We start from the raw sequence: 22,617 nt of genomic DNA, 5'->3' as shown, positions 1-22,617 counted from the left end.
AATATGGCCGCTTTGGCCTACAGCAGAGACCTGTGGATATTCTGAAGGCAGCAACATGTGAGAGCAGCGAAAATTTACTTGGCCAAAGGAATATTAAATGCCGCGTGGGAATTCTCGCTGTTTATGACTGCAGCTGAATTTCCAACCGCACAGTGCCCGAGTTGGCAGGCCAAAAGGGAAATGCCACAGACAGAAAGAGGGGCACAGACACAGCGAGTGAAGACCGGGCGAGGGGTGGGGGTCGCTATGCTTCAGTAATTTCACTTAAGTCATTATGAGCCATTAATAAAGCCTGCTGTGTGGACTATTGGCCACTGGCACTCCCTGCTAGTCTGCATAGGTATAATTGTACACACGACTATTCTGTCTGGGGCAAGGCGCCCCATCACCCCATCCCCCAACCCCAACCCCGCCCCATCTTCCCAGTCATTCTTTACCCATCGAAAGTCAACCACGTGGATGATGTGCCCAAATGTCTGCTACAGATGGCGATTCGAGTCAGTCTGTGAGTGTTTGCTGCCTTTAACGCAGTAGTTTTTCTTTTACTATTCACACACACACACACACACACACTTGCGTGTGTATCTGTTGAGTGTTCAGTTTGAATTTGCTTATTTCATGGCTTCAATTTTCAGTCCATTTTTTGTTTTGGCTATAGAAAAACATTTTTATTGCAGTCTATCATTGGCAAAAGCAAAGTCGTTATCGCATTTCGCATTTTTTATATTTGTTTTGTTGTTGTTGTTTTTATTTTATTTCCTTTCAAAAAATGGGATTTAATTAATTTGAAAAACATTTTATGAGCGTACGTTCAATTATTTTGAAGTAATTATGAACGTGAATACGCATTTCGTGAATGTGCCTTAATATTCATTTCGATTTAAATTTGATTTTTTTTTCATAAACTATTTTTTCTTAGATAACACTAAGCTCATTAAATAGTGTTACTTTTGTAAAGAACATGTGTTTAATAAATGTATTATCTGATATTTCATTTATTTTAAGAACTACTCTTACATTTTGGTTATTATTTAAATATTTGTTCGGTTAAGACACAAGGTACGTGTTGACGAGGTCAGAAGTGCCGTGTATCTATCTCATAAATTCACACGAATGTGGATACGTTCTTGTTAGTTCTTATGGGGGTGTGTGTCGGAATTCATTAGCAAGCCAAGCAGACCCGATTAATATTCAGTTTATACTGAACTCACCCCCATTCACATCATGATAATACATTTAATTCTTTAGTGTGTGTTGAACTGTCGCTGACGTTGAGGGTTTTAATTTCGATAGTCATATTTGGAATAATTTAAACCGAATCATATGAGTCATATGATAATATCAAAGAGAGTATATTTAAAGATAAAATAGAATGCATTGGTGCAATCTATGATTAATTGAGCTTACAGAAATCTTTTTATGACCAAAACTTATGGGAGGCATATTGATAATATATAAATTGAATACAGGTTGTTTGGACGGTGATGTATTGTTCTATATATATACAAAGTATGTCAAACTATTTCTCAATAATCGGTTGTTAATATCCTTTAGGTATTTCCTGATGCGTTATTCACTTCCTAGTTGGCTTGTGGTCCAAAAATGTTTCAATGGTTCTATGGATTTTCACTAGATACTACACAGACTCATGCATAGGGTTCGGCGATCTACATGAAGAGTTATTTACTGGGCTGGAAAAGCTGCAGCAGCTGATAAGTTTACAGCTCAAGAAGTTCCGTGAAGCTTACAAGTGAACGGTAGCAGTCGTGTGTTTTTCTGACAAAAATTGCATCTTGCATCTCTCACAATTGACTCTTAAGAAAAAATAAAAATGATTCATCTGCCATTAAGCCTGTGTATTACCCTTGGTTTTGCGGCTTGCCAAAGAAGACCTTTAAAACTGATTTTAATTCGCGTTTCATGAGAAGTATTTGTGTTTCTTAAATGATACAGACTTTCTGTGAAGGGTGTTTCTCTCGGGCTTGAATTAGGAGAGGTCCAACCCATAATTTATCTTTCAATAAATTTTGGTGTGTATTATTATTATTGTTTGCTTAAGGCACCCAAATTGACTTCACTTTCGCTAGTATGGAAAACTTTTAGAATCTTTTGTGCTAAACTTGTTCTTGTTGTTGGTCTCGCCTGCATTTTCGATGAAGTTTTTACCATGTTTTCGGCAAACGTTGCCAGCTAGACGAACGGACGGGACACTTTTACATTTTGCCACTTTTACTTTCATAACCGAAAAGTCAGTCTTCAGACATGTTGCTGCCTCTCTGCTACAGCAGCTCTGTTGAGCTCTTCGAATCGCCTGTGCGCAACTCTTATACGGTTCGGTTTGGTCGCTCACTGCTAAAATAGTTCGAATTTGTATTCAGCTATTGGAGTTGCCTGCATAGAAGAGTTGTGTATAAGAGCGTGTCTGCACAGTTCGAAAATATTAGCAGAGTTGTACACCTCTTCGGCGGCGGCAAGGCGCAAGCGTCATGGCTGCTGTGCGAGAGTCGTGCCTTGGCTATACGAAGCTGTCTACGAAGCGGCTGTACTAAAAGCTGAAACGAGCCTGAAATCGTTTTTAGATATACTGAGAGATACACAGAAAAATGACAAAAATTGCCAAAAATGTTGAAAGAAGTAATAATTTTGAAACTCAATTAAAAGGTATATAGCTTGTTATGCAAAAATTTTAAAAATTTAATTAAACCTTTTTTTTTTAGGGAAAACTCATACTAATGATGGTTACAACAAAAGTTGGTTAGCCACAACATCTTTCTCGTTGCATGACTGGCTTAGCAATGACTCAAACCGTCAATGACTCGCCTCGCTTGCCTCGTATAAGTTCGCGTTTGAGTTCGAGTTGGCTGCAGCTTCGTTCTGTGAGCCACCTGATTCAAGGTTCGAGTTCGCTTCAATCGTCTGTGAGCGGCGCTTCGAGTTGGACCTGTCAGGCTGAACGTATCTACGGAGGCGGCAATTGTATCTGCGTTTAGTCTTCAACGGTCTGCGCGTTGTTTATGTACGTCGTGTGTCTCTAGCGTGTCGAGTGCAACAACGATCAAAACAAAACAAAGTCGAGTCGAAACGTGTTGGAAATTAACGACAAAGCGCAAACAACTGAAAGCCGCTAAAAAGCATTTGCATGGCTAAGACCCCTAAGAGGTTATCAAATTTAGTTTAACAGTTAGAATTAACTAACAAGCTTACGCTCAGTGTGTGTGTGCGTGTGTGAGTGTACGCGTGTGTGTGTGTGTGTCTTTGTGTACTTCGTGTCTATTGCGCAAAATGTTTGCCCAAATGCATGGCTCAAATGCATGGCCAAGCCTAAAATAGGCAGCCGCTTACAATTAAACACAAAAGATACAATAGTATCTGCAACTGTAAACAGCTACAAAAAAATATAGAAAAAATTCCACGTGTTGAGCAACGCGGCCAATCAAATAGTTAAAAATCACAACAACAAATATACACATCAAACGGCGGCAAGATGCAGTTTTGGATATCTTTGACATTTGCATTGCTTTCGGGTAAGTTATTAAGCGAAGCGTCGCCTTATGTGCGCCAAAAAGTATCTCATAGATGCAGCGCTGCTGTCTATCTTTTTTTTTTTTTTTATTATTTTGTATTTTGACCGCTGCGGACTGCGCACCAAAAAGTTCATGACATTTGACTGGGCTACGAAAAAAAAAACTGAAATACATACATATAAAATAGAAGATGAGTCTCAGACGCAGACGCGGCAGCGCTTATCTTTCCATATGAATTGTGTGGCTCCGCAGACTCCGCGGATACACTCGCACATAACTCCTTTTGTCTGGCCTGTCTGGGGCCGTTGCTGCTGCTGGTTTTTCTTCTGTTTGCTGTTGACATTTAAACACTTGTTTTTGCCTCCCGTTGCCGCTGCTGCCACTGCTGACTGTGGTTTCTACTTCACAATACGAATACGTATAAAAATTGCTGTTTTTTTTCTTTTTTGCTTTTCGTTGTTTTTGTTGTTGTTGGTATTTTTTTTTTGTTTTTGGATATAGCCAAGTGTTGCGCTAACACACGGCGCACTTGCCACCAAGCCAGCAGCCACCCCCTCCTCTGCCATCGCGCTGCTGTTGCCCACGGGCTCGCTTTAAATGCAAAAGTTTTTCGTATAAATTTTTTCTCAGTTATTTTCCTCAACATTTTTGCAGCTTCAACTTCTGCTGCTGTTGCTTCTTCTTCCACTTCTTCATATATATTTTTTTTGTTTTATTTTTATATTTTTACTTTTTTGCCACTGCTGCTGTTTATTTGATTTATGCGACATAATTCGAGGCGAACTTTGTGGCACACATAATTTAATTTTTGCCATCTCACTTTGTTGTTGCTATTGCCCGCTGCTGCAGGCTGCAGTCGGCAGGCTGCAGGCTGCTCCTGTTTTTAATTATTTGCAATTTTGCATTTTTATTGTAAAGTCAGCCGCGCTTTTGTTGCCCAGCAGTTTGTTTGACTGCTAATTGAAAACTATTTGCATAAAAAATGTAAAACATTTAACAAGTTTCGAATTTGTGCTTGGCCGTTACAAAGTTCTGTTTTTGATCCAATGCTAATGAATTGAGGCCAAACTCAGTTGCTGCATTGATGAAAATCCCGATGAAAATGTTTGGAAATCAAATTAAGAGTCTCAGATGTGATCGGTCCAACTGCTGTCATCGAGTCTTCGTTAACACAGTCCTAATGATTTTACAGCACATGACGAATTTATTAGTGAGCATTGAGAATCTTTAATTAACGTGCTGTTAATAGAAGCTTTAAATAAATAAACGTGTATTTGCATTAACGATTTAAAGTGGCGCGAAGACAAAAAAATGTATAGAAATAGATTTGGGAGAAATTACACGGCAATAATAAAATAGGATAATTAAATATACGAAGAAATGACAATTAAAATACACGTTTCTAACAAATTGTTGATAGTTTATTAAATTAAATTCTATTTCCATTTATTTGTGACAGCTTATTATTTTTTGTTTATAAATATTCCAAAGCAAGAACCGAATTTTAGAAATGAAAATTTTTAAATAGCAGCATTTGAATTAAAGCAATTAAATAGTTCTGATTTTCTTTTAAAAGTTGTCAAATGTGCGAAACCCAAAAAAGGAAATGCAACTGATACATTTAAAACGCCCTCAATTTGATTGTCCAATACTCCCCACTTTTCCTTTATAATTGCTATATCCCAGTTTGATTGCGCTTTATTACAAAATAACTGAGTTAATAAAGAGGAAAAAGCCATTAAGAGCAATTTGAAAAGATTTTTGACATAACGATTTTCGTACATATTCATTATGTGTACTTACAAAATTGCTTAAATATTTTGTGGCACATCATTTTAATTTGAAACCTTCGTCAGGACAACAGTTTAAGGGGGGCCCCAGCAGTTGCAGTTGGCATCGTTATGACCGCAGCTCCAGTTGCTCGGGCTGTCGCTGCGTTTGGCGCACGCCCAGGGATATGGACATGAGCAGCAGGAGCAGCTGCCCCGGCATGTGGTCGTAGGCACCAGCTCCATTTGCACGCGTTCAAAATTAATACCAGTCAAGCTGCAAAAGGCAAACAAGCCAAACTGGCAAACTGGCAGGGCAGGCAAAAAAAAAAAAAACACAAAAACTCAAAAACACAAAATAAAAGTAGAAAAAAACCGGCAGGCAGGCTGTTAAAAAGAAATACACCTGCCCCAGAGCCCGCAATGGGGCAAGCAAAACACAGTTTGAGGCAGTCAAATTTTCAACATGTGTAGCAAGCGGCCAACCTACAAAAGACGGCACAAAAATTATGATTACGTTCATTTTTTCTTCACTCGCTTTTTAGCACAACTAGAAAAATTGAGGATGTGGTTAAGCTCTGAAAGACGAGGCGGGAGCCGAGAGATAGAGGATGAGAGGGTGAGGAGAGAGTGAGAAGTTGAATAAAAAAAAGTGTAGAATTTACAAATCTCTTTTGCCTACACACTCGTAAGCGCTGATGGGCAACAGCAGGGGATGACGGGGGGCAGATGGCGTACAGAGCTTTAAGCCAAATATGTAGGTTTATGCGATGTGTATAGAATGTGTGTGTGTATGTGTGTGCGAGTACGAGTATGTAGATGAAACGTCCGACTTTGCTATATAATCCCAGCGATTTACCTAGGCAAATTGAATTAAAGCTAAAACCTCGGCAAACGGACGGCCCTCGGCTCATAGCTGGACTTAGCACCGATTTGACTTAAAGCCGTAACTGAAATCTGCGTTGGCATAAAACTTTTGACGCACTTGTCTAAAACTTGCGCCACCATCGTGTCTGTGTGTGGGTTATAATACGCAACCACTTTGCAGTGCATTGAACTGGTCCGGCTAAGCGCTACGGCTAATCGGTGGGCAGCAACAGCAGCTGCTAAGAGTCCCAGCCCGAGTACCAGCCCGAGAACTACGAGTACTTGTCCAGTGAGCCACTTGCTCTGATTAAAAAAACTGCTGCGAATTATGTTGAACAGGTTGTGGGTTGAGGCTGAGCGGAGCGGTAGCGGGCACAGAAGGAGGTTAGCAGACAGCCCACATATAAGAGTGCAGCATAGAACATTAAAAGCAGCATGAGCAGTGGGCAAAGAGGGGAGGGGGGGGAGGCAGGTGGACCGGTACAAGACCTGAACTGACCGCAATTGCCTTAGCAAAATCTGGCTCTGCTCCACTTGGAACTGGCCCAAAACTTTTGTGTAATATTCTTATAGAGCTCTTAAGCGATGCTCTGCATATGGCTGAGAGCTTCGAGTTTGCAGTGTTTCAATTATTTTGAGGGTTCCATTACTTTGTTTAGTTTAACTAATTATAGATAATCAAATTTTCTACTTTTAAGTCGATCAAATGAAGAGCTAAGTTAACAACATCCTTTTAAAGATTTCAGATTACAAAATAGCTCAGAAATAAAAGTAATTTTTCGATTTTAGTTCTTGTTGAATTTTCTACTACAAGCACACCAATTATTATTCACATTTAATTTAAGATATTAACTAAAATCACATTAAATATCTAGCTTCGAATCCTCGACAATTCTGTCAACATTTTATTTGCACTATATTTTTAATTATAACCCGCCAACTCAGCTCATTTTAAATAAGTTTCAGTTTTGCTGGCATTCTTGGCTACTTTTGTCTATCTATATCTGCAGCTGGATTCCTTTGGCTTGTGTACCTTGTGCTAGTTATAAGTAAAAGCTATCTACAGATTATTCTGTTGCCATCCTTTCACAATTCTGTCATACAAGCATAGTTAAGTCTTTGCCAGCTCATGCTGGGGCTGACGATTGCAGCTTTCCCAGCAAATTCCAAAATGCTCTGAGCCGGGCCCATGCCCAGGTCCAGGCCCATGCCGAGGCATTTACCTAATAGACCTACCAACGTGTGCAACTCTGTTGAGGGTTTCGTCTGCTGCTGTTGCTGCCCCCATCTCTCATGTTGGATAATTACAACCCCTGTCTTACATTTTTTTTTTGTTTTTGTAAATGTCCATTTGTACAACTCACTCCCGGCTTTGACTTTGACTATCCGATGTTATCCAGCAACTTGGAGACCCGCACAAAATGCTGGTCATTTGTTTTTATGTAAATAAAATGCGCTTCCAAGTTGTTATTGCTGATGTTGTTTTTGTGCCTCTTGTTGTTGCTGGTGTGGTTGTTGTTGTTGTTGTTGTTCCTGTTGTTGGCTTATGCATATTTGCCTGTACTCAACGAGTCGCTCAGTCTGACACTCTTTTTATACAATATAAATTTATATATGTGTGTAGTTGTTGCTCCTGTTGTTGTTTTTCTGTGTTTCGCAAACATTTTCTGTTTGTGCCGCCTTTGGCTGGGGCTGGTCAAAAGCGCACAACATTTTCCTTTTTCGTCGTGTTTTCTGTGTGTGCGTGTGTGTGTGTGTGTAGTTGCTGTTGTTGTTGTTGTTGTTGTCTTTTTTGCAAATTCACTTCCGCCACAGACTTTTGCCAGCAAAACGGCAACATCGAAAAAAATTAACACGACAAAAAATATAATAATAACGAAAAGCAGCAGAAAATTGCTCGCAGCTTTGCTGCGTCTTTTGCTGTTGTTTTTGTATTTTTTTCCTATTTTTGTATTATTATTTTGCTTACATTTTCTTTGTGCAATAAAAATAAATAACAGTTTATGAAAATTTGCCAAAATATCAACAGCAACATCAACATCAAGAGCAGCAGCAACAACAACAACAGCAACAACAACAACAAAGTGGAGTGACTTTTCCTGTTTTTGGCGGCGGCTTTGGGAACGCGTTCTGCTTGGATTTTCATTCTATTGTAAAAAGCTTTTTCGTAGCTGCCCATTTAAAAGGCGTTGACAGCAGTGAGGAGTGCAAACCCCCTCTCTGCTTCGGCTCTCACGCCCCCCCCGTACCTTAGTACCAACTCCCACCCGCCCATTAAACACCCCTCATAGCAAATTTGTGCTAACGAGTTGTCGTCGTTCGTTTGGACTGCAAAAAAAAAAAGAAAGAAAATAAAGAAAACCTAGCTGAACTGAGCTCCGAATAGGCCCATATGCCCATCATGATCCGATGCTGCCAATGCTGCCTGATGTGCTCCTCCCCCTCCTTAGTGTTGTCTTTGTGCTAAATTGAACCAATTTTTTTGTGTTTTTTATATAACTTTTTTCCGCTTGTTTTTTGTGTTTTTTAACTGCTATACGCTTTCATTTTGTTTGTTTTTGCATGCATGTGTGTGTGTGTGTGCGCGTATGTGTATTTGTATATTTGTGCTTTATGTGCGCCCAGCGCTGCGCTTATTTTGCAGCACTTTGCGCGTCAAGTGAGTAAAACCCCGAGCAGAGCTCTACGAATGCGCTTTCAAAGCGTCGAGCTGTCTATGCATCTATTCATGCGTGTCGTGGCCCTCCAATCTCCCAACTGGGCCTATTTTCAAAGCACACACAAAACCCATACACATGACATGCACATGTTTTTTCCTGCATATGTGTGAATTAGAGATGGGCACGTTCGTATCATCGATATTGTTATTATGCGACCCTATTTTGCTGACTTTTATGGCTTTCACACGCTCGAAAAAAGAGAGCAAGAAAAACAATATGACGTTCACATTATTTTAAAAATTGCGCAAATGTCGATTTCTTTTTATAAATTGGATATTTTACTTTATTTCGGTTTCCTTCAAATGAATCCATTTAAAACTGTTAGCCCTAATATCTAGTGAAATAAATTAATAGTAACAATAAAAAGATATGATATGTACCAAGCTTATCTTGTCAAGTCAAGATTATTTTATACTATATAGTAAAATGTGGTTCCCAAATACCAAATTTATATGAATTTATACGAATTGAAGTAAATTTGGGATATTCTAAGTATATTTATTTAGTACATTTTTACTATTTGCCATCGCCAAAGGTATACATTTATTTCTTACGCAATTAAATTAAACTGATTGTATTAAAAGTCAGTAAATAAGAATATATTTGCAATGATACATATTTACTAACATTATTTTATGTTTGTAAATGTTGCCGAATCACATTTCTATTTGCACATCTCGAGCACAATTTCTATGCCTATCGAGCCGTGTTTGTTTGTGTGTGCATGTTTGCAATTGCAGATTTGCAGCCAATGCACCAAGATTTCGAGTGGGAGTGTAAGTGGGAGTGGGCGTGCGTGAGGTGTCTGTGGCACGGCACCTACTACGGTGATGGGAAGCTGTCGGCGACTCCAGCATACGTACATATATGCGCTCAGCGTCTCCAGCTGCATCTCCGTCTGCATCTGCATCTATATCTCCATCATCGTCGCTTGTCTGTCGTCAGCTGAAGCTGAAGTTGGAGCTGCGGCAACTGCGGTGGCAACTGGCGCGGCTCGTGGCTGCCACTGCCACTTGGTAACTGGTAGTCGGGGTGGCAGTTCGCGGCTGTTGCCATTGCATTTTCGGTCATTATTCAACGTCATTGCAATTTGGCGCTGCTGCCGCTGCCGCTGCCACTGAAGCTGCCGTTGCCGTTGTTGCTGTGGCAGTTTCAATGATGCATAATTTGTAGCGTTATATAAATGCAAGCTCTGTTGATATTTTTTATGCTAATTGCATGCAAGTAAAACTTAATACACCGCACACACACAAAGGCACTCACACACACACACACACACACGGTTGGCTGTAATTATGTGCGCCGGCGAAAAAAGAAAGTTGACAGTTAGGTGGCGTCAACTGCAGCAAACAGCAACAGCAGCAACGGCAACAGCAGCCGCAGCCACTGCAAACAAGTTGCAACAGTTGCCGTTGTTGTTGCCGCTGCTTTCTGGTTGTTGCTGCAGTCGCTGCTTATGACGGGCCGCTCGTAACGAGCATATATGTATATTTATATATATATATATATATATATATATATATGTACCTATAGCAACATGTGTACAGTTAGGTGTTTGCATCTGATATATGCAATTATGCATGACGCTCAGATCAATGCGATAAAGCGGTCGCAGCAATATTCAGGAGAGAGCGACAACAACCAACACCTCAAAAAGCAAAAACTACAACAGCAACAAAAGAAAAAAAAAAAAAAAAAAACAGACGAAATAATAAACTTTCTGCAAAATATTGGGTTAAAGATCTGTAACGTGTGAAGTTGGCTGCGGATGTTGTTTATAGCGGTTTATAGCGGCAGCAGCCAGTGCAACTGTAATTTATGGGAGAACGCGGAGGCAGGCCATAAGATGTTGATGAAAAGCTGCGTGTGTCTCGCACTGTAAACAGAATATGTGGGCGGAACATTATATACTCTTAGTGCACTCATTTGCATATATAACTCTTGTCTTTAGGGCAATGTTTTTGTCGTCTGTTTTTGCACAATTTAATTGAATGCCATAAAATAGTTTACGTTATGGCCACAGGCTAGTTTATTCTATGATCCAATAATAAATTCAGCACTAAAATCAACTTATTGCGGCCAATTTAAGATAACTGAAGGGTGAGTGAGTCCTTATCCGTCTGTACGCTTGCTGCATGCAGCTAAAAGCCGCCTCGCTGTGCAAGGCACTTCCCTCTAGGCACATCTAAGTATCCTGCTGGCCTGCATGTATACAGTAGGGGACAGGTATCTTCAAATAAGTCAGAAATTTTGCTTCCATATACATGCACAAAGTGCCATTAAATGTGAATTAATATTTAAACTGCAGTTGTTTCTCTCACCTTTTAGTTGCCGACCTTAAACTAGAGTTATTTGAGCAAGTTGACGAAGGAACTTGAAATAATTGGTAAAAACAACGCCGTTGGCTAATTAATTAAGTTTAGTACGCACCATGACATAGCTTGTTGGCATATGCTGCTATAAAAGCTGCCATAAAAAACGCTTTAGGTACCAAATTACAAGTCAAACGCTGGCGGAAGCAGCCGTTAAAAGGCACTTAGTAGCGCTTTGGCAGCACCCAAAGTACCCCTCACCAATATGCTGCTGCTGCTGCTTTAAGGCAAACATAAAAATTCATTAGAAGCGCTTTCAATAAATTATCAAGCTGCATTAATATACGCTCGATGCGCACTTGAATATGCGCTATCAATGGTCATTAATCTGCTGGAGGAGGATGACGACGACGACGATGACGACGACTGCGACAAACGTTCATGTTGACGAGCTCTGGATCTTGGTAGCCAGATACCCTACTCCAATGTATGTTACATCCTTTTGCCCTTAAACAAACCGAATTGACTATGCAAAATAGAAATGAGATATATATGGTAGTATTCAAATTTCAGAGCTGCAAGTTCTATGCTCTATTGTTGGTTAAGTGTACGAGTATGTTTGCGTGCTCGCTCGTGTATGTTGTTCAAGTGCTGCCAATTAACAGGGCAGCCCTAGCAGCAGTGCGAATCGATATTTACTCAATTAATTTATTACTTCCGCCAGCAACGACAGCAACGACAGCGCCAGCAGCAGCAGCAGCGATTTTTCATTCATAAAAAAAGTCAGCTCGCAAAAGTTGGCCAACAAAAGCTGATGAAGCGTCGTCAGCGTCGCTGTCAGCGCCTAAGCGCGTCGTGCGAGTTTTCGAGTTTTCGAGTCACTCTCTGCCACAGGAAGCAATCATCGTGCTACAAGTCATATTAACTTACGTTGGGCGCACAAAAACAAAATAAAATAACCCGAACGATACCCCAGACCCCAGACTATAGCACGCAGAATCACAGCAAAAACAGAAGCTGAAGCGAGCCAGCTGGGCCGGTTCCAGCTACCACAGATCGCCGCTTCAAATGGAGTGGAGTTGGAGCGCTGGAACTGTGCCTGGATGGTCAGCATATGTTGTCCGACAACTTTGCGCATGCGAAAGTTGAGCTCCGAGTGCATGAAACTATCAATGAAGGAGGCCTCTTCGACTTTAACTTGTGCTTCCCAGGCCAGCTAAATGCGAGCAGGTGCAGCTCGCCCCGATACTTCAACACAAACGTGTACACACAAACGTGGTTAAGCACACACACACAAATTTCATAATGATGGATGGCTATGAGTTGTCTGTTTTACTTGAGTGTGTGTGCGACGCGCCTAAGCCGGTTTTGGACAACAGCAGTTGACGGTGTCTCTTTCCCCTCCGTTGCCTCAATTAAACTGCCAGAAAGACCTGGCCGAAAACCCACAAAAGTGTACGTTAACTGTGTCCCAAAAAAAAAAACAAAAACAAAAACAAAAATGAAATAATGCTTATAATAAACAACATAAATAAAAAATTGAATTAATAACAAGACGCGACAATGTGAAAATTGTTAAACGTCGTGTTTTTTTTTTTTTCAATTTGCTTTTGCAATTACCTAGAATAACTGCAAGAGTTAACAACAAGCATAATAAGTAATGTCAAATATTGGGTCAAATTGAATAGTAATTGAAAATTTACCAAATATGGACAAAAATAGCTCTGGGAAAAAAACAAAGCTCTTATAGCTCGTTTGATAAATTGAAACTTTTTTAGAAAATTTGTAGCTTTTCTATAGAAAATGCAGGAGTAAAAAATATGCTCTTGGATAGTTATTTTAGTACATTTATATTTAACGGAGTGATTTGGAGTAAAACTCTTGAAGCTCAAGCTAAAAATAATTAAAAAATATTAAAAAATTTTAACTATATCTACAAATACTTACAAAGTCGTATTTGGGTTAAGGGGTATCAGTAGGAGTATCAGTTTTATATAAAAGTGCCTAAATAATTAATAACTGACTGCTCCTACGCATCGTGACTGAAACAATCTTTTTTAAGTTAGTAACTGTTTAACATTAGCAACAAGCAGATAAGCAACAACAACAACAACAACAACAACGACAGAAACAGCAACAGCGGCAAGTTGGCTCTTGGCTTTTGGCTGCGTGTTAATTTTGACAAATGAACATTTTGGTTGGCGGGCATGTGGAGCATTATTCCCACCCGGCTTGTCTATAATTTACAAATTCAGACTAAACAGCGGACTGCGGCGGCTTTGCTTAATTATGGCTTCCATCGCTGACTGGCCTTTGTCTTGTCTCTTGTCTTGGCCTCAAACTAATCAGCTTGGAGCCATTAATCTGACCAGTGTGCCCGTGTTTCATGTTGCAGTGCGAGCGTATCTTTTGGCCATGGTGTCGCTTGATTATCTAACATTTGGCTGCGGTCCGAAGACAGTTGTTATGCTCGAACAGTTTTCAAAACGCCGTCAGATAACTTGAATTTCTGGCCCGACGCGCTTGACTGGCTGTGTTCAGTTCTTAGACCAAGCGACGTTTGGGCTTAGATTAAAAATTAAATCGTGATTTTTATATACACCATATATTGCGCTTTTAAATAAAAGATATAAAATCTATGGACATCACCCGCATTTGTTCACACGCACATACATGCATAAAGCTTAAAACTTAATGAATACATCCTTGAAAATATAAATAGGTAATACGAACATTTTGGTCTGCAATCAGACGGCCATTAAACTTTTTAAAAACAAACGAGCTGGCTTCTATAAAGCTGAAAACAAACAATCCCACAGTTAAAAAGTTTAAATCTGTATACATAAATAATATGAAACAAAAAGGCAAGCACAATACTCGAAAATAAACTAAAAAACTTTTCAACAGACCCGCAAACTCATTCATGGATTCTACGTGAGCGTGCGGGTACAAGGCAATAAAAATAAAATACAAAAATAATACAACATAAAAATCAAATGGAATTGCATACATAATATTTGCATATACTTATTTATAGTTGATTTAATGAGTAAAAAAGAAGAGCTACAGGCTTAAAAATGCAATGGAGTGAGATAGTTCCGAATCCTATAAATTTAAATAGTACGCTTAAAATGTTATTAATTCAGCATTTTTTGCAGTCCCATGAAGTTTAAACATTAAGCTAAATGCAATATTGTATAATTACCGGGAATTATTGATTAGCAAAATTGATACTAAAAAGAAACAAGGTAACTGGCTTTGAATTTACGATTCTGATATTTTCTTAATTTTGTTTATTAATTTACAAATTTTATGCACAGTTTTTATGCTTTTTGTATGTTAAGCAGTTTCCTACAAAAATTTGTTTTGTGTTATGCGATTATTTATGAAGGCTAAAATTTTGTTTATTAACCAAAATTTATTTGACACATTTTATAATCTATGACTTGTTTTAAATATATATTGCTATCAAGAGTTGAGTTAAATGCCTTTTTATTATAATTTGAGCGTTAACTTTGTTTATACAATGATATTTTAAATACTTCTAACCCAGTTACAGGCTAAACTCATTTCTAAGTCTCACACTTAGACGTCTAAAAAGTTCAGCATGTCAATAAAAACAGCAAAAATATGTAGTTTGACCTTTTGGCGAGACAGACAGACACACAGCTCGGCAAGTCAAGACATTCAGAAAAGCGAGAGAAAAATATATATAATACAAAGCCAGCGGGCCAATTGGGCCCAGACATTATAATTATGCAGCTGCCACATACACCAGCCAGCAGCAACAACAGTAATGGCAACGGCAACGGCAATGGCAACAGCCAAGTGTGGCATGCAATGGCTTCGTGTCTTGGCATTTGGCAAACGACAAGTGCAGCCGTCGATCGCTGCCAGAGCTGTCGATCCGTCGATCCGTCGATCCGCCAATTCGCAGAGCGCATTAAACTAAGCCGGGCAAAAAAGTCAAAGCCAGGTGCGTGCTCTGGGTGCCTGAGACAGAGCGACCAGTTCATTGTAGATACATAGCCTAAGCTAGAGCTGTAGCTGTAGCTGGAGCTACGCTTCAAACAGCCCCTCGCATTGGCCAGTTAAATTAAAATTCAGTTTGATATGCGCTACAGCTCAGAGCCACGACGCGCCGGTCGTTCGGTAGGGGATTGTCTGTCCGTCGCTGCCGGCCCACGTCTTTGTCGTCTTTGTGAGCCATTCATATGGCGGTTGCCATTCATAAACCCGTATTTGAGGCACGTAGGCTGTGGCGACGGTTCAGTTAGTTAGTGGCACTCGAACTGGTTTTCTAAGCCGTGGCTAGCGCTAAATGTTGATTTTGATTTCTTTATGAGTATATGTTATGTATGAATATGTGTATTGCTTTACCATTTTGAAATGGCCGAGCTCGCTAGATTTCTTATTCAAACACCCTACAGCGCTGTGGGTTGTGTCAATGGAACAGCTGCCGCTCGTCGGCTCTGCGTCTCTGTGGGTGTGTGGGAGTGTGGGCATAGCTTAAAGACCGGTAGTCTTGCTGTTAAGAACCAAAGTTAACGCGTTAAAAGCAACGCCAACCCTCGCTGAAGCTTTGCTGTACTTAACACAACAACAACAAGAAAAAAAAACCGAAAAAATTGTATTTAATTTGCCTGCCACAGAGTACACCAACAGCAACAACAACAGCAACAACAACAGGATTAGGGACAAGAAGTGCCATAAACTTTGCCCATTTGCAGACAAACACCCACCCAAGTTTTACGAGCGCACTAAATAATATTTTGTTGCATATTTTAAGGCACCGGCGCTTCTTCCTCATTGCTATATTGTTCCAACTTTCTTTTCTATATATAAGTATGTATATATTTTCACTGGCTAATTTATTTTCATAGACTGCCGACGCAGCTTTCTTATAATATTATTATTCTCTTTTTTTTTTTTTTTGGTTCTGGCCTAGGTGTTGTCTATGATTTTTATGCTTTCCCAAAATTTATGACTAATAAAATTTGTCAATTTTTTTTCAAAAATACATATTTCCCCTTCGACGGCTCAGCGGGATGTGTGGGTGTTAAAGATCTTTAGCCCACGCATCTGCGACAACAACAACAAAATTGCTTGGACGGGCTTTGACAACCGGACGAACGTATAAACCAACGAATGTTTTGTTGAGTGGCTTACAGTCGTAAAATCATCAAATCTATTACAGCTCTTTGTTATTTTATTATGAAAAAATGAGAAATAAACAACAACAACAATAACAACAACAAAATACGGCAAAATTGGTTTGTATTTCGTTTTGTTATTTTTTCGGCTCTTCCGAATGCTGTTAAATTTGGTTTCAAAAGTGTTGTTCAGCTTTAGTGTTTTTTGTTTTTGTCTCACTAATGCAAATATTCAAATGTATTTTATATTGTTGATAAAGTTTGTGAGCTCCATTTGCTGCTTATATGGTATGGGTTTTTAAATTTGGGATTCATGTCTAACAATTTGGGTGCTTAGCCAAAAATTTTTGCATTTAAATTGTGAGTTGAAAAGAATTCTATTCCAAATGCCAGACTTAATTTACTAATTGCCCCGCCCGCATGGGTCTGCCGCAAAATACTTTCAATTTTCAAAACAATTTTTCGTGCTGCGGTCGAACAGAGACAACACCAAAAAAATAGAATAGATGAAATAAAACAGAAAGTATTTTGTTGCATATTTAAAAAATAGTTGACAGCCGCAGAGTTCAAAAGGGGCAATAATTTTTATTAATTAATTAAGGATGAAAGCGCCGGTTAACATTGAGCATAGAGCAGCGGGAACAGCAGCAGCAGCAGTAGCCGGGTGCACATCTTCTTCGTTCCAGTCTCCAGTTCATGTTCATCTAAAATGCTCATGAAGCAGAAAATAATTAATGTTAATGCTATGGCTGGCTGGGTTACTTTGGCCTGTTCCTCTGTTCCTCTTCCTGCCCCTCAATGGGCACTGGCCTGCCCCGAGAATGGCGCTCTAATTTGTGCAGACCGCAAAGTTCATAGCAAATTAGTTGATTAGTTTAACGTCGCTGCCAAAGAGCCTGTCCGTTTTTGGCAGGCAGACGCATAGAGGGGTACGGGTAGTGGAAGGGTGTTGCTGGTGTGTGTGTGTAACCATTCGATATGGCTGGTCACATTTGTTCAGCTGCAAATTTTATAATTCAATCAGTGCACACAAACACACACAGACAAACAAACAAACAGACAGACAGACAGATAGTCAGACAGACTTGGTAATGCGGCAATTTGTGTGAAATTTACCAAAAGCTTCGCAGGCTCAGAGAGGCGGCAGGAGAAAGTGACTGAGAGAAAGAGCGGGAGGGAGGGAAGGGAAGGAGACCAATTCCGGGAACGCCATTGCCATTGAGAATGTTATTGTGGGCTGTGCGATTCGCGTGAGTCAAATGCGTTTTATTTTGAATTTATTAAGCGTGCCCAAGGCGAACATTAAATGTTCGCTCCGTGACACTGGGGAAGGACTGAGGCTGGGCAGAGCCATAAAGATAGCCGAGAGCACAGACAATAAAGGAGAATATTGAAATCGACGAGCAAGTGAATATGAAAGATGAAGTCTGGATAAAGGGTGCTGGCAATTTTGTTATTGAAAAGATGAAAAACAAGTTCAAAGCGAATCAATATACGAAAATAAGTATATTTGTATATGCATAGAAGAATAAATAAGCAAGCCAACGTATCATTCATAAATGGTTCAATTGATTTAATACTTTTGTTATGTATTATTATTGACATCCAGTCAACAAATAATCTCACGCTTTATCAATGATAAATATTTGCCATTTGAAATGCGTATCCAAAAAATATAAGAAATGATTATTAATATTTTTAAAATGTGATGACGTTGATATTCTAGTCAAAGAAACCAGTTTGCCTGCGCTACGAAGATTGATAGACGACGGCAATGCGGGCTGGGATTTATGATAAAAAAAAACTATTTTAAATATCACAACATGCTGTGAAATTTGAGCATCTATTTGTGGCCACACAATTCGCTTAAATTAGGAATGAGCTCTAGAAATAACTAAGCATCTTGTGCTGCAAATAAAATAATACGATTCTTGAGATTTAGCTACAATGCGCTACCTTCCATGTGCTTATGGTTAAACGAAAGCAGCTTGGAGGAAAATGATCCAACAATCTGTTGGCCAAAGCGGCTCAGCATCGAGTGCACACCATTTACTTAGCTGCTTTTCAAATTATAAGCCTTTCCACATATCCACGCGCGGTGAGGAGAGCTCCTGGTGCTGCTGCTGGTGCTGCTGCTGTGTGGTGTGGTGAGCTCTAAGCCACATGTAGAAAATAATTGTCATGGCTACCCAGAAATCCTTGCGCAGCGCCATTTAAAACAATTCCAAACACTTTGTGGGCGCTTAACATAGCTGACAACAAATTTGACACCAAAGCCGCTTTAATCAATATAATAAAAGACATTTGTTAAATTAACAAAACCCGCCACGAAAAACAACAGCAACAACAACAACAAAAACATTGGAAAAAAAGGAAGAAATTTTAATTAAATTTATAACGCAAAGCCGCAAAGAGCGCCTAGAAGCTCTATGGCAAAGATTTATGTGACCGTTAATTTTGTCAAAGTCATTCGTGTTGTTGTTGTTCCTGTGGTTGTTGCTGCTGTGCTTGTTCATGTTGTTGCTGACTGTGTGCACGCTAAGTGTCCTGACGCCAAAAGGAGTGCGAGAAAAAACCTCACCGGATTTCCTGTGATATGCCACAATATTTTCCATTAACGCACTGAAGTTGCAGGCAAACACAGCAAACTGAAAACAGAAACAGCGGCAAAACTGGAAACTGGTCTTGATAAGACAGCAGCAACAGCATCAGCAGCAGCAACATCAGCAGCAGCGTCAGCAGCAGCAGCAGAAAGAAAAAAGACAAAAATAAAAACAACAACAGACAACAGACGGCGAGAGAAAAAAAAAAACAAAAGCATTGAGCAAAATGTGCGTTGGTCCAGAGTACGAGAATAGGAGAGTAGCAGTTCCCCGGGCCGGGTTCAGGTTTAGGTCCAGGCCACTTCAGTATGGATTGTCTGTGGACAGCAACATCGCTCGGTCTCTGTTGCACACGTTGTTGGCCTGTTGCCTGCCTGCTGTGCGACAGTCGCTGGCTTTATATGAGTTAATGACTTGTAGATAGTTTAACTTACAAAGCATAGAGGCGTGGAGTACAGTGCACATGAGGTTGGCGCCCGAGCAGGGAATGTGCGAGCAAGGGGTTGCGCTGCTGACCATTAGTGCGACATCCGGCGTTGCGCTTCGCTTGCCATTGCCACACGTATACGTAGTCCATGCTCAAAACTATTAGCAAGCTTTGCGCCTAGGCCAGCTCACACACTCACTTAACTTGTGGCCGAGTTCGAGACGGAGTCACAGGATCGCCACTGGCAGAGGCATCGGCATCGTTATGGGCATCGACTTCGGCATCGGCATCGGCATCATCAACATCGGCCGGCATGGAACGGTTTTGCGGTTAAGCTGTTAGTTTAGTTTGCGTACAATTTGTGGGCCTAGTTGACAATTACAGCCCCTTGGAAGAGCATTTGAGAACCGACTGCTGACTGCTGACTCCTTGCGCCCCGACCTCCGACCACCAGACACTGGCCACTGGCAACTGGCCACCGGCCAGAACGCATGAATGAAATGGTAAACCGGTTTACTTTAGCCACCTTCTGTTCGTCTTTCATTTACTTCACTTTACAGCCTGTGTTTTCTTCTTTATTTTCTGAACTGTGCTCTGCCAGTGCTTCCTACTGTCACACTTCAAGGATTTCTTTGTTGGCCATCCTGTCTTGCACATGTGTGACAATTACCCATTGCTTATTCTCTTGCATATGCCAAGGTATACATATACAAATGTATAAGTACATATGTATGTAGGGATGACCATTTGATGGCCTTCACAAGCACTTGAGTTCTTTATGTTCATATTATTTTATTTAGAGAAATTGGTGAACAAGCGTAAACTTATGATTATTGTACATTTTCCGACATGTATTTCAAAGACAACGAGCAACAGCGAACACATCTTTTCATTGACCCTTCTAGCTTACAACTGAGCTTCTCCTTCTTGTATTTTTATCGATAAATCTATCGTTGATTAAATATCCATAGCAGGGTTGCATATGATAAGTGATTTTATATTACCAAATGAGTATAATGCCAACATTATACTCGCCTGTTTAATTTAACTGATTGTAAGTTCGACCACTCCTAGTTCTGTTTCCAACTCCTACACTCGGCCATCCTGACTCTTCATTCGACCCGAATGACGACTCTTCTGTTAAATTAGCATTTGGCTCCCATTTTTTCATGTATTCTGCTACAGTTGTAGTTTTCCCTGGACCTTCGTGGTCGCCTACCTTTTCTACGTCATATCTACCATGGTTTTGAATCTTTACTATTTTATATGGACCAAAGAATTTAGGTTTCAATTTTAAACCAGTACCATACTGTGTTCTCTTAATGGCTACAAGTTCGTTTATTTTATAATTGGACTCTTTTTTGCGATGTTTATTAAAAGATTTTCGGTTTTCCTGCTGTATTTTTGCTATATTTTGCCGCGCTTCTTTACGAACTTCTTCTCTTTCGTTACTTAGCTCCTCTATAGCAGCTTCTTCTAATAGTTCTTGCAAGTCCGATATTCTTTTAAGTTTCATCTCCACACCAGTCAACAATCTAAACGGTGAAACTTTAGTGCTTCTTGGCGGCGTACTGTTGATTGTTTGTTGAACGATATCAATATGCTTATACCAGCTACAAGGATTTTCACGACATAGTTTAGACAACATTGGTATTACGATTTTGTGTATACGTTCTACCTGGCCGTTTCCTCTTGGAACTCCTGTAGCTATCGTAAGATGCTGTATACCTTCTGTTTCACAGTACTCCTTGAACAGGTTTGAAACGAAAGCTGCACCCCTATCTGATATTATGCGCTTAGGATTTCCAAACACTGCTGCCTGCCGTCTTAGTCGATCTACAACTCCTTCTGCGGTGGTATTTTTTGTTGGATAGAGCCAAACAAATTTTGAAAACGCATCGACTATCACTAGAATATAGTTATAGTTTTTACTTGTCTGTTCTATTGGACCGACATGATCCACATGGTACGTGCCTAAGGGCTTGTCTTCTTTGTCAATTGGTGCCAAAAACCCTTCTTTCTTGCCTGATTTGCTCTCAGATATTATGCATTCTACGCAACTTTTTACAATTTTTGGCACTTTTGACGATAGCTGCGGAATATAGAATGTCTTCTCGATTGCTTCTTGAGTTCGTTTCGCCGAGAAATGCCCTTGCTTGTGTGCAATTCTTATGATTTCGTCTTCCATCAGCGATGGTACTACTATAAGTTCCTTGATGGGATCCTTGTATAAAATACCATGCCTAACATAAAAATCTTCGTATGTGCTACAATCCAAAACAGTTAGCACCGCTCGGACCCAATCATCTCTCGCTTGTGCTTGCTGCAATCTGTGCTGCAGTGAGTCTTCAAGCATAAGACAGGATACGCGGCTTAAAGCATCAACATGCCTCATTTTGCTGCCATTTCGATGCTCAATACTGTAGTCAAAATCTTGAAGGAAGAGTGCCCAACGCGAGACTCTCAATGGAATATCTCCACGTTTTTTCATGGTCAAAGCGAAAGCGTTACAGTCGGTCACAATCTTAAATTTTATGCCAAGTAAGTAAACGCGCCACTTTTTCAAGGCCTCGACTATAGCCAGCACCTCAAGCTCATAAGAATGATACTTCTCTTCTGAGGGTTTTGTTTTCCGACTTAAATATTGAATTGGATGCAACAATTGATCGTCCGAGTCTTTTTGCAAGAGTACACCACCATAACCATTCATTGAGGCGTCCGTATGCACTTCAGTCTTGGCTTTCGGATTATATAATCGCAATACTGGAGTACTAACTAATGCTGATTTTAATTGCCTGAATGCGACTAGTTGTTCTTCATCAACTTTAAATTGCACGTCTTTCCGTAACAAATCGGAGAGCGGTTTGGCTATCAGCGCATAGTCTTCTACAAAGCGCCTAAAGTACGATGTTAATCCGAGAAAACGCTGCAAACTCTTTCGGTCATGCGGTATAGGAAAATTTTGAACTGCCTGGGTTTTTCTTGCAGATGGTCTTATTGTGCCTCCCTGTATAACGTACCCTAAAAAGTCAACTTCCTTCATGAGAAACTGGCACTTGCTCCACTTAATACGCAAGTTAAACTCTGCTGCTCTGTCCAGTACGCGCTTTAACTTTTGGATACCTTCATCTATATCCTTGGAGGGAATTATAAGATCATCCATATAAGTTACGACTGTACCATCCTGTACCAGATCTACAAGAATTGCATGAATGAATCTGGAAAATACAGCTGGGGAGTTC

The 22,617-nt window shown here is 40.0% G+C and overlaps 1 protein-coding gene across 2 annotated transcripts in view; it reads left to right on the top strand.

The window, feature by feature from the left end:
* Window positions 1-2,934: 2,934 nt before the first annotated feature.
* The window catches only part of hbs (hibris), a 30,092-nt gene continuing 10,409 nt past the window's right edge, over window positions 2,935-22,617 (top strand). For both annotated transcript variants that reach the window (XM_015174332.3, XM_002049649.4), the window contains exon 1: window positions 2,935-3,524. In XM_015174332.3, coding sequence (XP_015029818.1) covers window positions 3,485-3,524 — 40 coding nt within the window. In that variant the 5' untranslated portion in view covers window positions 2,935-3,484. The remainder of the gene's footprint in view (window positions 3,525-22,617) is intronic.

The sequence above is a fragment of the Drosophila virilis genome, chromosome 5 (assembly GCF_030788295.1).
Source record: "Drosophila virilis strain 15010-1051.87 chromosome 5, Dvir_AGI_RSII-ME, whole genome shotgun sequence".
Taxonomy (NCBI): Eukaryota; Metazoa; Arthropoda; class Insecta; order Diptera; family Drosophilidae; genus Drosophila; species Drosophila virilis.
Note: the sequence above shows the minus strand (reverse complement) of the source record. Positions and strands in the feature narration are given on the sequence as shown.